Source organism: Garra rufa, chromosome 10, assembly GCF_049309525.1.
Source record: "Garra rufa chromosome 10, GarRuf1.0, whole genome shotgun sequence".
Lineage (NCBI taxonomy): Eukaryota > Metazoa > Chordata > Actinopteri > Cypriniformes > Cyprinidae > Garra > Garra rufa.
The window spans coordinates 38,467,273-38,483,547 of NC_133370.1; the positions used below are offsets into that span (position 1 = coordinate 38,467,273).

Here is a 16,275-nt window from a genome sequence, read left to right on the forward strand (position 1 = left end):
AAACCAACAGCTGCTCTTTCTTAAACATCCGTGTTCGAGACGATCTCGGGTATCAGAGCAATGTTGTTTGATCAGACGTTTGTGCTCATCTAATGTTTAATTTGTTCAGAAATGCTATAGATTTATGTAGCAAGTAATAGGCTAACTTTCAAAATTAAATATGGTACATACTTTGCTGAAGTGATTGTTTTCAACAAGTATAGGCATGAGATATTGTGTTAAATATGTTACATTAGCTAACGTATTTCTCAATACTACAGTGCATGCATAATTATTAGGCATGTTAATATGCTGGTCATTTTTTTTCCAGGTACATTTTACCAATTCCAAACCACATCAATCTTAACTATTAATTTTGTATTTAATCATTTATAAGTGATATATAATTGTCCATGAAGGCTGAAAGTGAAAGTATATTCAATTGTGCATACTTATTAGGTACATTTTCTTTTACAGATAAAATAAGCCAAAAAAGAGATTTAACTCAGACTCAGAGTCAAAAAATATTAAATGCCCATGAGAAGTATGCAGAACTGATGCAATACTATGATTTGCTAAGTTAAGGCATGACCATTGGACAGTGATATGCTCATTGGGTCAGCATGGTCAGAATAAACAGGTGGAGAAGAAAAAACACCTGTCAACTAAAAAAGAATTAAGAATTAATGTGAAGAATTGTGAAAGGAACCATTAAGTCTCCAGCACCACTATTTTCCAGAACTGCAACCTACCTGGAGTCTTCAGAAGTGCAATGTATCAGGTTCTTAGAGACTTTGCTTTAGTAAAACAAATCCTAAAAAATGACCCTATTGTACAACTCTTTTAAGAATTTATCTTCCAGAATCTGGAAGTAAGTTTTGGGAGTTAATTTTTAGTCCATTAAGTCCATCTCTGCAAAACAGATTTTCAGGACAGGAAATAGATTAAAAATGAACTCCCAAAACTTACAGCCAGATTCTGGAAGATAAATTCTTGAAAGAGTGGTACAAGAGGAGGTGATGCTGGTCCTTCAAGTGTCACTCTCAACTTATCTGTCGATAAGTCCTATATAAAAATCTGTCTTCATGTATTTCACAACACTTCAGCATGTTATTCTTTATAAATGAGGGTCTTTTTTTAGGATTTTTTTTCAAAGCATAGTCTCAGAGAACCTGATACATTGCACTTCTAGACACCTAATGGTTTCACTCCTAATTCTTTACCTGAATTCTTAATTATTTTGCAGTTGACGTGTCTTTTCTTTTCCACCTGTTTCTGACCATACTGACCCAATGAGCATTTCACTGTCCAATGTTCATGCCTTAACTTTGCAAATTCTAGTACTGCATCACCATTCTCATGTGCATTTATTTATTTTTAATTTGAGTTAAATCTCTTTTTTTGGCTTATTTTATCTTTAAAAGAAAACGTACCTAATAATTATGCACACCTATAAGGAGTTTTCAGTTCCAGCCTTAATGGACAATTACATAATACTTATAAGTGATTAAGCACAAAATTAGTTATAAAGATTGATGTGATTTAGAATTGGTAAATTGATATGACCAGAATATCAACGTGCCTAATAATTATGCATGCACTTTTTTAAAAGGATTGCTCCAGCATTCTAAACCAAAAACGGAAAACGTCTTGCTCTTCTTTCTAGATTGACACTTGATTTCTTCTCTAACTGGTCTGGATGCTGCTACAAGGCCATATGATCAACTGTTAACTTAAAATAGGTTAGTAAATAAATGCTGTTGGTTTTTAATGTGCCTGTTTTGTTGTTGCAAAAGGCTGTGGTTTATTTGTGCTATGTGGGAGCTAAAGAGATCAAATGCTGTGCTGCTTTATTGAGCGTTTGAGCTGCTTGTCTGTTTTATTTAGGTCATGATTGATGATCAATCTGCCTGATTGTTTGTGAGTGAGCCTCTGTCACACTCTTTTTCTTTCATGTAGAGTTTAGAAGTGAACTACCAGACAAAACCATTACTGGAACCTCATTCTGCAGGCCAGGTAAGCTAATAGCATACTATTATAATAATGACATTTCTTTTTGAGACTGGAAATCCAATAAAATAGCAGCAAGTGTGATATTTATTAAAAGGGAGCAAGCTTTATTGTAATTCTGTTGTGTAATACTGTTAAACTCATACATTACCGTTCAAATGCTTGGGGTCGTTTCAAATAGTGAAATATAATTACAATTTAAAATAACTTCGTTTTATGAATATATACGCTATTCTTATGATGGCAAATCAGAATTTTCAGAAACCATTACTCCAGTTTTCATTGTCACATGATCCTTAGAAAGTATTCTAAATTATTATAAATCATCAATGTTGAAAACAGTTCTGGTTAATATTTTTCTGAAATAGAGGTATTTCTTTTTCATAATTCTCTGATGAATAGAATGTTCAAAATGACAGTATTTATTTGAAATAGAAATCTTTTGTAACATGCTTTGACTGTCAGTTTTTGATCAACGTAATGCATTCTTTCAGATTAAAGTATTAATTTCTTTAAAAAGAAAAAAAAACTTTGTAATGGTAGTTTATGACAATGAAGTACACCACTAAAAAGCTTGTGGGGAAATATATACCACAAGGTGGAAGCATTCTCATATGTGAAACAACTTGAAACTGCACAATTAAATTGAGGTTTGGTTTGTGTGTGTGTGTGTGTGTGTGTGTGTGTGTGTGTGTGTGTGTGTGTGTGTGTGTGTGTGTGTGTGTGTGTGTGTGTGTGTGTGTGTGTGTGTGTGTGTGTGTGTGTGTGTGTGTGTGTGTGTACCTGGTATTCATCACGTTGTGGGGACCAAATGTCCCCACAAGGATAGGAATACCAGTAAATTTTGACCTTGTGGGGACATTTCTTAGGTCCCCATGAGGAAACAGGCTTATAAATCATGCACAATGAGTTTTTTTGAGGAAGTAAAAGTGTGCACAATCTCCTGTGAGGGCTAGGTTTAGGTGTAGGGTAGGGTTAGGGCGATAGAAAATATGGTTTGTACAGTATAAAAACCATTACGCCTATGGAATGTCCCCATAAAACATGTAAACCAGTGTGTGTGTGTGTGTGTGTGTGTGTGTGTACCTGGTATTCATCACGTTGTGGGGACCAAATGTCCCCACAAGGATAGGAATACCAGTAGATTTTGACCTTGTGGGGACATTTCTCAGGTCCCCATGAGGAAACAGGTTTATAAATCATGCACAATGAGTTTTTTTGAGGAAGTAAAAGTGTGCACAATCTCCTGTGAGGGCTAGGTTTAGGTGTAGGGTAGGTGTAGGGTGATAGAAAGTACGGTTTGTACAGTATAAAAACCATTACGCCTATGGAATGTCCCCATAAAACATGTAAACCCAACGTGTGTGTGTGTGTGTGTGTGTGTGTGTGTGTGTGTGTGTGTGTGTGTGTGTGTGTGTGTGTGTGTGTGTGTTAATAAGCTTAATTTGTCTTACAATACCAATCATTCTCATTAAATATTAATGAAAATTCTAAAATGTTTCTATATTTGTAATATTCTTATATCATAAGCAGGGCCTTATCTGCTGTCTTTCTGTATATCATCGCCAAACCACAGAATAATGATAAACCCATCATCTGGACCAGGAGGTAAGCAGGATGGTTAAGGGTCATAAATAAAGTTTGATGCTTGTGTATACTTTGCCTTCAAGCTTAGTCTGTTGGATGTGATTACTATATGGCTTTGTTTCAGAGGTGTTATGGAAGATTCATTAAATCAGTTTTATATTTTATGTATAATAAAGCTCTCAGTTTCAATTCTGGTGCACCTCTCATAGAGTTAAGGTTATTAATACAATCTGTAAAAACTAGCAGTCGTTTTTGTGTCTGCATTTAAGCGTCACATTTTAATTTCAATACAGAGGGTGATAATTGCAAACCTTAATTTATTGTCAGTAGAGGGCGATATGTGAATGAGACAAATCATAAACGTCCTACATTTAGTCCTACATGTCTTTTTGCTCACTTAAATGAAAACAAAACGTACAGTATAAAAACATAGATGAATACTTCATAGTATAGAGACTATTAGACTTGTTATTTAATTCCTTTCCTCATCTTCAGGTGTGTGTAGGTTGCTGGCCTCTTTGCTTTATAGGCTGGAGTCTCACATGGACACTTCAGAGGACAGCACTTTTCTACAGGACATGCTCATGGGCAATACCCTGCATCTGCTTATTAAGGTCAGACTTTATTTTAGCAGCAACCAGTATACGAGTGTTGTTAGCCCACTTTAGTGACTGTTGTTTGCCAGGGCTACAACTTGAATTGAGTGAAATTTTTCAGATCAATTTGTTGGCTTGACCATAAGAAGATGCACCTGCACGTTTACACAATCGCTCATTCATTCATTCACTGACTCGACATATATACACCCATGAATTTATTCATTCACAAGCATTTGCATTGACTTAAAGCTGGAATACACTACATGATTTTGCCCTAGTTTAGCATATCTGCCTGGTCTTATAATATCTTGTAGTCTCCATTAGGGTTTTGCTTTTAAAAAAAAAAGGCAAGCCTTGTTAATTTTGGTACTTTTATTTTTTATTGAAATGGGAAAATGACTGAATACATTAATACATGATAACTGACAATGAATAAAGTAATAAAGCTCTAATAAATAGATGCAATGAAAATGATGAAATCAAGTTTCCTCTATAATGCCTTTAATGCCTTAACCACAAATAGTACAAGTATATCATTTGCCATATTTTTGTCAAGTCCACTTTTTTTATAATATTAAGTGCCAAAAAAGTCAAAAGTTTCATACCATTCCAATGACTTTCTTGGATGAAACAGCATCAAATAGGAAATAAACAAATAATTTAGAGATACAAAGTGTGTCCTCCGTTAGTTTAAAAAGATGCCCAGGTGAAAAACAAGTGCACTTCCATAATGTACTTGTACTCTATTGTCACACACCAATATTCTTTAGTACTTCTTAAGAACATCTAAGTGTACTCAAATGTGCTATTTAGGGACACCATGACTACAATGTGTTTTTAACATACTATCTTTGTATTAAAAATGTATTTAGCTACCACATTTGAACCCATATTTCATACACTATAGTGGGTTCAAGTGTATTATTATTTAGTGTATAAGTTTTTTTAATAACAAGGTGGTAAAATAGAATAGAGAGAAGAGAGTGATGGTGTTTGAGGGTCAAGTTTTGTTTTGTTTTGTTTTGAATAAAAAGAAAACAAGTAGATAGAATAAAAATAGAGAAAAAGTGCCAGAGTTAGAGGGTCAAGTTTTTTTTTTATTATAAATGAAAGAAAACAAGTAGTTACATTAGAAATAGAACATATAGTGCTAGTGTTAGAGGGTCAAGTGTAGTTGGAAGAGATGTGCCTTTAGCCGTTTCTTGAAGATAGCTAAAGACTCAGCTGCTCAGATCAAGTTGGGCAGGTCATTCCACCAGGAGGAAACAGTTAAAGGCAAAATTCAGTAAAAATGATTTTGTGCCTCTTTGGGATGGCACTATAATGTGCCATTCATTTGCAGGGCAAATAAGTCTGAAGTAGTAAATTTAGGTAAAAGTTTGGTAAATTTAGCCAGTGGTTGTAGTGTAGGCAAAGATCAATGCCTTGAATGTTATGCGAGTGACTAGCCTGTGCAAATTGATGAACAGAGGTGTGACATGCCCTCTTTTCAGCTCGTTAAAAACTAATCTTGCAGCCGCATTCTGGATTAGTTGCGAAAGGTTTGATTGAACTGGCTGGAAGACCTGCCAAGTGAGCATTGCAATAGTCCAGCCTGGACAGAACAAGAACTTGAACAAGGAGTTGTGTGGCATGTTCCAAAAGAAAGGCCCTGATTTTCCTAATGTTGCAAATCTGCAGGACCAGGCACTTCTAACAATGTGGTATGTGAAATTCAGCTGATCATCAATCACAGCTCCAATGTTCCTGGCTGTCCTGGAAGGTGTTATGCTTGATGTGCCTAGCTGGATGGAGAAATTGTGATGAAGTGATGGGTTGGCTGAAACCACAAGCAGTTCTGTCTTGGCAAGGTTGAGCTGAAGGTGATCCTTCTTCATTCAGCAAGAAATGTCTGAGATGCAAGCAGCTATCATCAGATCAACAGGATGGAATGAGAGGTAGAGTTGAATGTCATCAACAAAGCAGTGTTTCTGAATGACAGGACCTAGTGATGCCATGTAGATGGAGAAGAGAAGTGGTCCGAAAACTGAGCCCTGATGCACCTCTCACCCCTCCAAGATATCTTGAAGGATCTATCTGAGAGTTAAGACGCAAACCACTGGCGTGTGCGGTTCCTGAGATGCCCTTAGCCATGAGGGTTGACCAGAGAATCTGGTGATTAACTATGTCTAAGGTAGCAGACAGACCCAAGATACAAGATAAGTAATGAAGATTTGGAAGTGCTCTTGCCAGTCTTAGGGCTTCAACTTCCGAAAGCAGTGCAGTCTTGGTTGAATAGTCATTTCTGTCCACTGTCCTGCAGAGTTTAGCTCCTACCCTAATTACACACACCAGAATCAGCTAATCAAGGTCTTACTTTAGATGAACTAACATTTGTGCTTCATTTTTCTCATTGCTAAAGTGTTTCAAACTTACTTTTCCTACATTTCTACTGCACAGATGTGAATTTACTTTTCCTTCAGCCTTAGGCTTATTCATTTCACTTTTTGGTGTAAAAGGGCTTTTAAATTTGCTAAAAATCTAAGTTTGTATATTAAAAACAAGTAAGCTCTGCCCAGATTTAAAATGTAACGCAAAAGTAATATAATGCATTTCTTTCCATTAAAAGTAACTAAGTAATGTAACTAGTTACTTTTTTAGGGAGTGACACAATATTGTAATGCATTACTTTTAAAAGTACAACACTGATGTCGAAAACTACAACAAAACAAATATTCTGTATTTTTGTATTATATGGTTATTTTTGACTGCAAATATTACAAGTGCAAAGACCTCTAAATCTTTAAAGAGTATTTTGCATTTTTGTCATGTGCACTTTTTTTCCTCACATATCAAGTGCCACAAAAGTCACCAAGTTTCTTACCATTCTGATGGGACATTCAATACAGTTTTCCAGTATAAAGTGACCAAAGACCACCAGAGGGTTAATCATTCGCTCATTTACTCACTCTGTTTTAGTTATGAGCATCGGGCACACTTCAGGAATCTTTTGAAAGCTGAGTTCTCCAAACACTGCAGTGAGTGAACACCTAGCATCATCATTTGCTGGCAGACGGCTCTAATGAATCCAGCACATGCTGTCTGTGACACTGAGAGAGGGGGGGGGGGGGGAGGGAGGGAATAGAGGTCGAAGGGGAAGAGACTGTGATAAAAGCCCAAACACAGCTCAGCTGGACTGCTGGGTGCTCTGTTCCATGAGTCACGTGGAGCCGTTAAGTGTACAGTGCTCTTGCTGGATGTTGCTCTTTTAATGCAAGTAAATAATCAGATTTTCCAATCAATCTGACTTTTTACTTTACTTAGAGAAACTACAAAACAGCTAAAAAATAGTACAGCTATTTCTATATTTCTATAATAATATAATTTTAAATTTCTTAAGATTTCGTAAGAAAAATCTATTTCTGCTTCAGCTGTAAACTATACAGGAAGTTATAATATTAAAGGTTACAATTAAAACTATTCCAACTATTTCATTACAAATTTATTTAAACATATGTTAAATAAAACCATCACTAACATATAAAATATACTAATATATTTGAGATATTAGTTATATTTCTTAATATTAAGCCTAAAATATGTTTTAATGTCACTATTGATGAGGACTGTATTATCTTTGAATAATATGGGTCTTTAAATGCAAAATATTTAAAGTGTATCTAAATTATACTTGCAATATCTAAATCTAAATTGTGCAACATTCGCACAATCAGATATACCCAAGTATATCTTTAGTTGGCCTTCAGCACTACTTCCATACAATTAATGTGTATTAAGTACAAAATTAGTTGTTCCAATTTAGCAGATTATAAATATACCAGTTTATTATACTAAAAGTACAATTGTAGAGTACTTTTATTAAGTACACAATAGGTAAATGTATTTGTAGCATACTTAGCATGAAATACATTTATTTTAAATACATTTTAGTATATTTATTTTTCACTTGGGTAGCTTCGAACATTTATTTTCAGCAATGCTAATAAAGAATGTTTCTTGAGCACCAAATCAGATTACAATGAATTCTGAAACTATGTCATGTGAAACTAATGACTGGAGTACTGAAATCACAAAAAAATTCACAATATATCTGTTTTTATTGTCATTTCAAATAAATGCAGCCTTGGTGAACATAATGTCCTGCAATTTAATAATAATCTTAGTAATTTAATCTTTTTTGCGTTCATTATAGTTCTTTTTTTTTTTTTTTTTTTTTGAGAAACTGAGAACAATTTAAAAAAATAGAAATATTCCATGTAGTTTTAAATTACAATGAGGCCATGGAAACCTGTATTTCATAGAACTAAAAAGAATTATAGTTCCAGATGAATTATAACATGTGAAACCACAGATAACTGCTAAAACTGCTTGAAACTTTACCCACACACACCTGTTGAGGGACCATTCAAAGGAAAAGTGTTTGTTACTTCAACAAGTAACTCTCAAGAGGCAAGCTATGAATTTATTTCATGTGTAAAACATTTCAGCATGAGTTTGAAATGTCTTCAATTGATATACCAATTCTCACCACACAACATGTTCCAACTAATGTCAGAGTCCATTTCAGCAGTGAACACAAACATGCAACTAAAGGATTATACAAAGAATGCACAAAGAGAATGTTTATGCTTTTTTGCCCTATGAGTGTAAATGAAATTAGAGCTTTTTTCTGGAAAATAAAAAATTATACTGCCATTGCAAACAAGAAGAAACTTTACAAAAAAAATCTCCATAAATTGTAGTCTTTGCATACATCTTTCTTGGCTGATATGCATATCTTTAGGTTGAATTAAAAAAAAAACAGCAAGAGACATTAAGGCATGCTTTAGGTGCAGTTTTGTGTTACCAGAAAAAATACCCCCAAACCTACAAGCCAAAATGTGTCTGGTTTTAGTGTGTGACATCATCTTTTTAAAAAAAATGTAAAATTGTTTTACTTAATACATCTGTTTTGAACCATGTTCGTCTTTATGAGCACTGTTAGCTGTGTGAGGGCCATAAATAAATTACATCTTTCTTGGCTGATATTCTAATAGCTTTCCCATTGCCGACACCGTACAGTCCAGCCAATGGATGGACAGACAGATAATAAACACAAAATTCCTTTGCCTTTTCCTGACTTTTTAATGTTACTATGGATTTGACTGATTTATTACACTTCAGTTACTTCTGCTTATCAGACTGTGATATATCACTCACATAATACAGAGAAACAGTTTGCTACTAGATGAATTTCAGGGGTGAGGGTCAACAGGGTGAGCAGTAACCCTCTGGGCATCAGACGGCAGTCTAATGCCACTTCTCCTCTTCTTACAGGTCTATGACAGGCTGCAGAAGTACAAAGCCCAGCAGCCTGCTCCGCTGTTGGATAGCACACAGGGCCTGGCTCAGGACGTAAGTTCTCCTCTGGGGCATCTAGTGGTTTTTGTCTCCAGACCAGAGTGATCAGACAATCCAGCGGAGCTGGGACGGGATTCAGTTGCAGGACCTTTAGTCTGTTTAGTGTTGTCGGTTTGAAGTATACTGGAAGGGATTACTTGTGAACACCCCAGTGTCACATAAATATATGTGCAGCTTCGCAGACACTCATTTATTTATTGTTTTTTTTTTATCTGGCAACTGCTATCTATATTCAAGGCCAAAATGGCATTTTTGTGTATAAATGCCCAGCATGACCCAATTTTTCCTAAAATCTATAAAACTGCAGTGTATAATTTCTGCACCACTAGCATGATAATTTGGAAATTAATTAAAAAATAATTATTGTTTCAAACAAACTTACCAAACAACCCTATCATCCGCATTGGTCGAATAAATAAATAGTCCTGTCCTAAATTCACACCATTGGTTGAGCCAATATTGCTTTGTCAGCTGGTCAGTGCCCTGTCTCAGGAAGTAAGGAAATATTTAAGAAAATACCCAGATTTTACTACAGATTATTTGTTATATGTCATGTATATTATTATATGCTATACACGTGTGTACTATTGTGAATGTGAAAAATAATAATTTTTGTTTACTTTGCTCAAATATTTAATTTGGACAGCAACAGAGTGAAACTAGTAGCAACAACAACATCTCCTGTGTTATCTCCAGTGATCTCTAATGTTAGATCCAGCAATCTCCAGTGTTATCTCTAGCGATCTCTTACATCTCCATAAGTGCTCCCCTGTGTATCTACTTGTCTTTTCTGCTACCCTGTGTAGTGTGCTGCTCTAGTATTGTTACTCTATCAATGCAATATCTCTTCTGCTCATTTACTTAGCTGTCATTGTTCTTCGGCTGTGCACTAAATACCTGCAATTGGGTTCCTAACATCTTGTCTACCATGTTAAGTGATCTGTAAAAGAAGTCCAGACCACACACCACACACCCATTGTTTAATGAAGAGCTCTCCAATGGGCAGAAATCATGTGGAATCTAGCTGCTTCTGCCACTTAGTCACTTAGAACTTCATATCCCAATTTTGTGAGGTTTTTGGACATCCTGTTGATGATACTTCAGTCAGTCAACAACTCTATCAGTTACATTAAGGGAAAACCTCAATCATAGATTATGCTTTAAAGTTCCAGACCCTCACAGCTTCCAGTGGGTTGAATGAGCCAACATTGATGGCAATATACAGACAAGGACTTGAACGGCTTCAACTTGCTGCTTACAACGACTTCATCAGGCTTGCATGATTCATTCAGCTGTCCATGTGGCTCACAGAATTACCTCAATGATACATCTCACCTGCAGTCCTCCTATCTCTTATTACCAGCCAGCTTTTCCAGAACCAGGCTACAAAACCATGCAGATCGACACTTGCCGTTCCTTCTTGGTGGAGTGTCAATGCTGGCCTTCCCTTTATTCTCTGTCTACATTGCAGAGCAGCTAGAAGTAAGTTTTGTCACTTATCACAATCTCCACACCAAGCTTTTAGCCACCCTGGTAACTCTTACTGTCTCCAATGCCTCTCTGTGTCGGCTCTTATAGATTCAGGCTCAGCTGGCAAGTTAATCTCTGGAAAGCTCTGCCATTCCCTTCACCTCCGGAGAAATCTGTAATCCTATCAACCACACCAAAGCTCTGACGCCACAATAGTTCCCCTCACTGAATCCATTTAGTCCTCTGTAGGTCACTGGTCACCCAGGGACCAATCAGAGTTGGCCAACACAAGTGCGACATCGTGACAATGTTCAGTCTTCTTCCAGGAGTATGTCATTGATGTAAACAAGGACTGGGACTGTTTTGTAGGAGTTGGACTAGGCCTCTTACATTCAGTAAGGGGAAATCTTAATGCTTCAGCGTACCAAGACATTTTGGACAATGCTTCTAACTTTGTGGGAACAGTTTAAGGAAGGCCCTTTTCTGTCACAGCCTGACTGTGCTCCATTGTACAAAGCAAGATTTTTAAAGAGTTTGGTGTGGAAGAGCTTGACTGGCCAACACAGAGCCCTGACTTCAACCCCATCAAATACCTTTAGGATGAACTGGAATGGAGATTGCAAGCCAGGCCTTCTTGTCCAACATTATTACCTGACCTCACAAATGCTCTACTGGAGGAAAGAACAAAAATTATCACAGAAATTCTCCAAAAGCTTGTGGAAAGCCATAGAAGGACCTTGGTTGGAGTGGTGACCAGGAAGCTGATGGTCACTCTAGTTGAGCTCCATGATAATATATGGAGATGGGAGAAACTTACAGAAGGACAAACATCACTGCAACACTCCACTGATCTGGGCTTTAGGATGGTGTGGCCAGACTCAATTCTGTCCTCAGTAAAGACACAAGAAAACCCACTTGGAATTTGCAAGAAAGCATTCTTTGGTCTGATGAACCTAATTTCTAAGCAACATGAAAGGAGGAAACCTGGCACTTCTCATCAAGTGTAGTGGTGGCAGTCTAATGCTTTGGGGGTGTTTTTCAGTGGCAGGGACTGGTGGACTCAGCAGAGTAAAAGGAAAGCTCAACCCGAGACATTCCACTTCTAGGGAACTCACACTGTGTCCTCTAGCAGACACTTTGGGGAAAAGAAATTCCCACTCAGCCATGCTCACCCACTTTCCCTCAGAAAGGGGGTAGGCCACTGATGACTGAGGCAACTAACATTGATTAGGAAAACAACACACAGCCAGACCTTCAGTCAATGATTCACCAACAAGTGAAACACGTAAGAACAACATTAGTCCAGCCTCAGAGCCTGATGTAAGCAGCGTCTCTTAGTGCTCACCTGCCTCTTGGATATTAGAGTTGGACATTATGTCAAGGTAAGAGCACTGCCGCTGAATAACACTGGCAGCCTGAACGGACTGGGTGGAGAGCACACTTAACTCCTCTTTTGCAATAATCTGAATTGGCCTGCTGGGACAAGGGGAGATCGCTAAATCATTTCATCGAGTTGGGCATTCAGGTTGATAATACGATTCGTTCTCATCGTCCTCCCAGAGCTATATCATCCAGCACGCAATATCTAGTCCAGCAGAACCCTTGCAGCTCTGATATACACATCTGACTCTCAGGGGACGAGAGCACCACAATCAACAACATCTCAGCCTTTACTGTGGTGAAGTGGTCCATCTGAGGGCTTCCTGTCCCACAAGACCTCCTCGTAGACTCTATATGATGAGTCCATGCGTTCAGGCACATCACTCCAGTTCTTGTATAAAAGTGTCCGTAGTACTGTTTATTGAGGGCAATAGCATAACCACATCTGCCCTACTAGATTTAGGGGCAGCGAGGAATTTTATGTCCCACGAGTTTGCTCAACAACATCTACTCCTTTAATCTCTTTCACTTCTCATTTGGCAGTGGAAGTGCTAGATGGACATCCTCTCAGTGCGGGTAGAGTCATGCACACCACCATGGATCTGCAACTACAGACCGGGACTCTTTACACTGAGAGTATAAGTTTCTACATAATCAAATCACCTCATAGCCCAGATATTCTTGGTCTTCCTTGCTCTGTCAACATAATCCCCTCATCTCATGGAAGGAGTGTCACATCATTCAATGGGATCCATCATGTCACATCAATTGTCTCACAGACAGGGCCCCAATCTCCATTCAGACTGTTGCAGTTAAGGAAAAAACAGCTCTTCCTTCCACTCTTCCCACTGAATACACAGACCTAGTCAAGGATTTCAGCAAATCCAGGGCATCGGAACTACCTCCTCACCAATCTAGTGATTTTGCCATAGAACTGTTACCTGGCACAGTGCCCCATAAGGGTTGAATTTTTTTTCTTTATCACAACCTGAATGCGAGGCTATGACCAAGTACATCTAGGAAGAACTCTCAAAGGGAATTTATCAGACTATCCATGTCACCTGCATCTGCTGGATTCTTTTTTTATCAAAAAGAAAGATGGCAGACTGCATCACATCTCAAATGGTCAACCGCAGCTCAGGAATCTTTTGCAGAACTCAAGTCACGATTTACATCCGCTACCATCCTCATCATCCTGACCTGGAACTCCCATTCATAGTGGAGATGGACGCCTCAAATACTGGTACAGTTCAAATTCTCTCACAGCAATATGGCTCGTCGCCCTTTCACCTTCTCCAGAACAGCTTCTGGTGGCCAACCATGTGGGCAGACACAATAGACTTTATTTATGAATGCACCATTTGTAACATAAGCAAGCCTTTCAGACAATTGCCATCTGACTTACTGCATCCTTTGCCAGTTCTTCATGGTCCAAATACCACATACTTTATGACTGTTCTTCCCAAATTCAATTGTAATGCTACAATACTCACTGTTGTCGATCGTTTCTCCAAGGCCTGTGGTCTCATTGCATTCTCCAAGTTACCGACAGCTTTTAAAACAGCTGAACTCTTGTGCAATTTCGTGTTTAGCTTCTATGGTCTCTCGGAGGACATTGTGTCGGATCGATGCCCCCAGTTCACATCTAGAGTATGGTCAGCCTTCTTCCAACAACTCAGTATTAATGTTAGCCTTACCATCAATCCAATGGTCAAACCAAACATCTCAATCAGGAGATAACCCGTTTTCTCAGATCCTACTGCCATCAGAACCAAGCAGACTGGAGTCGATACCTTATGTGAGCAGAATATGCACAGAATTCACTTTAAAAGCCTTCCACTGGACTTCCACTAACTCCTTTTCAATGCATAATGGGCTTTCAACCTCCTCTATTCCCATGGTCAGGGGAACCCACCGAGGTACCCTCCATCAATGAGTGTCTCCAGAGACATTTGGAATCAGGCCTTGGAACCAGGCCTTCACTTACTACACGCCATCAGGAGGCAAAAGTTCAAAGCCCCAATCCAGAATATACAGCAGGTCAATGGGATTGGCTATCCACTGAAGATCTAAACCTCAGACTTACATGCAAGAAACTCAGTCCCAGGTATGTGGGTCCCTTCCAAATTGTTAGACAAATTACACCAGTTTCTTATTGTTTGGCCTTGCTCTCTAATTATCGTATTTATCTCCTACTTTTCATGTTTTACTTCTTTTAACCTGCTGGTGGTCCAAGAGCAGAGGAGGCCACCAGAGGGAGCTCTCCCCTGAATATCAAACCCCTGTTCGGAGTACAATTCCCCACTCACCTACCTAGCACTGATTAATTTTGAACCTGAACCTCATCTTTGGACTCTTTAAGCCGCTCTCAGACACTTCCTTTTCGTAAAGTGTTGTTTTGCTCTGGTGAACATTTCTGAGCCTTTCTTCCTGTGTGAAGCAGGAAAAAAAACATTACTAATAATAATAATGTGAAATGTTTCTTGAGTACCAAATGAATATATTAGAAGGATTTCTGAAGGATCATGTGACAGTGAAGACTGATGTAATGACTGAAGATGGCACGAGAATAAATTACATTTTAAGATATGTTAAAACAGAAAACTATATAAATTATAATTTTGGTAAGCATAACTACTGACTTACTGATTTAAAATACTTTAAAAGGTATATTGTAAAAAACACACAAAAAAAGTTGAATTACACTTTAACCTCTCTTTCCTCATTATAGTTATCTACCTTCAACAGTATTCACATTTCTTCGACTAAAGATTTTCCTCTTCCTTGCACATCTTGCAAAAACAATCATCTTTATCAGCTCAATTCTGCAGAGACTCTTAAAACAAAGATTATGTCCAGCTTTTGACGGTGCACGCTGTATTTCATTAAGGCAAGGAGTAGTTTTAAAATGATATCACTTTCCATCTTCTTTCAGACTGAAAATGAGGAGGACATTTTGGAGCATTAAGCCGTTAAAAGCGTTTTCCTTACTTCGCAGCTCAGTGTAAAATTTCAGTTTTGGAGATTTAATGTATGCTTAATGTCAGGTCCGGTGTCACTCACAACCGCATTCAGTCTAGTTGGTTGTTGCTTGGCTGAACCACAACAGAAACAGCTATTTCTCCAGGGCTTCTGGTACTGTGGCTTTTTGACCTGCTATGCAAACATTCGCATAATATTGTCAAGTGGGCTGGGATAGATTGAACCAGACCTCTAAGCATTGCCAAAGCAAACTGGCACCAGATCAGTTCATGATACCTGGAGCATAAACTAAACCAAATGGGATGGTCAGAGACTTTTGCCTGTTATACCATATCATTTAGACATTATTAAATGTTTAATGCTTCTCATTTTTCCATTTCAGTTGGCAAAAGAGCTACACAGTGTAGTCCCCAGCGCAGAGACAACAGAGTTGTTATATCTGCTCTCCAAACCTCATGTACAGGTGAGAAGAGAATCTACATTTAGGTCAAGATTTAGTCACAGTCACAAGAAAAGCAGATGATCAACATAAATGATTGACTAAAAAACAGAAGCAAATAATATTCTGATGGGCTGGTGTCAATAGACAAAGTACATGAATAGTATTGGGTGGAAGTATTTCCTAAATACTCATCACTTGGATGTTAATACAATTTCCTTGAGTTGTGTGTTGTCTGCATATTCTTCTGTTGGACCAGATGATAGACAGAATATAGTTGATAAAATATGGAAAATTTAATTTACTCTCTAAATCCAAGCATGAACTGGATAAAAAAAAGAACAAAAGAAAGAACATAATTTATCTTTAGGCCTGTTAAAAACCAGACCCACACATTAAGTTTATAGAGTTCAGGAGTTTTACTTATGA

General features: G+C 37.7%; 1 protein-coding gene across 1 annotated transcript in view; it reads left to right on the plus strand.

The window, feature by feature from the left end:
* Positions 1–3,569: 3,569 nt before the first annotated feature.
* Positions 3,570–16,275, plus strand: part of mpp7b (MAGUK p55 scaffold protein 7b) — a 77,521-nt gene continuing 64,815 nt past the window's right edge. Inside the window, exons 1-4 of the mRNA XM_073849445.1 lie at positions 3,570–3,597; positions 4,072–4,190; positions 9,492–9,569; positions 15,790–15,870. Coding sequence (XP_073705546.1) covers positions 3,570–3,597; positions 4,072–4,190; positions 9,492–9,569; positions 15,790–15,870 — 306 coding nt within the window. The remainder of the gene's footprint in view (positions 3,598–4,071; positions 4,191–9,491; positions 9,570–15,789; positions 15,871–16,275) is intronic.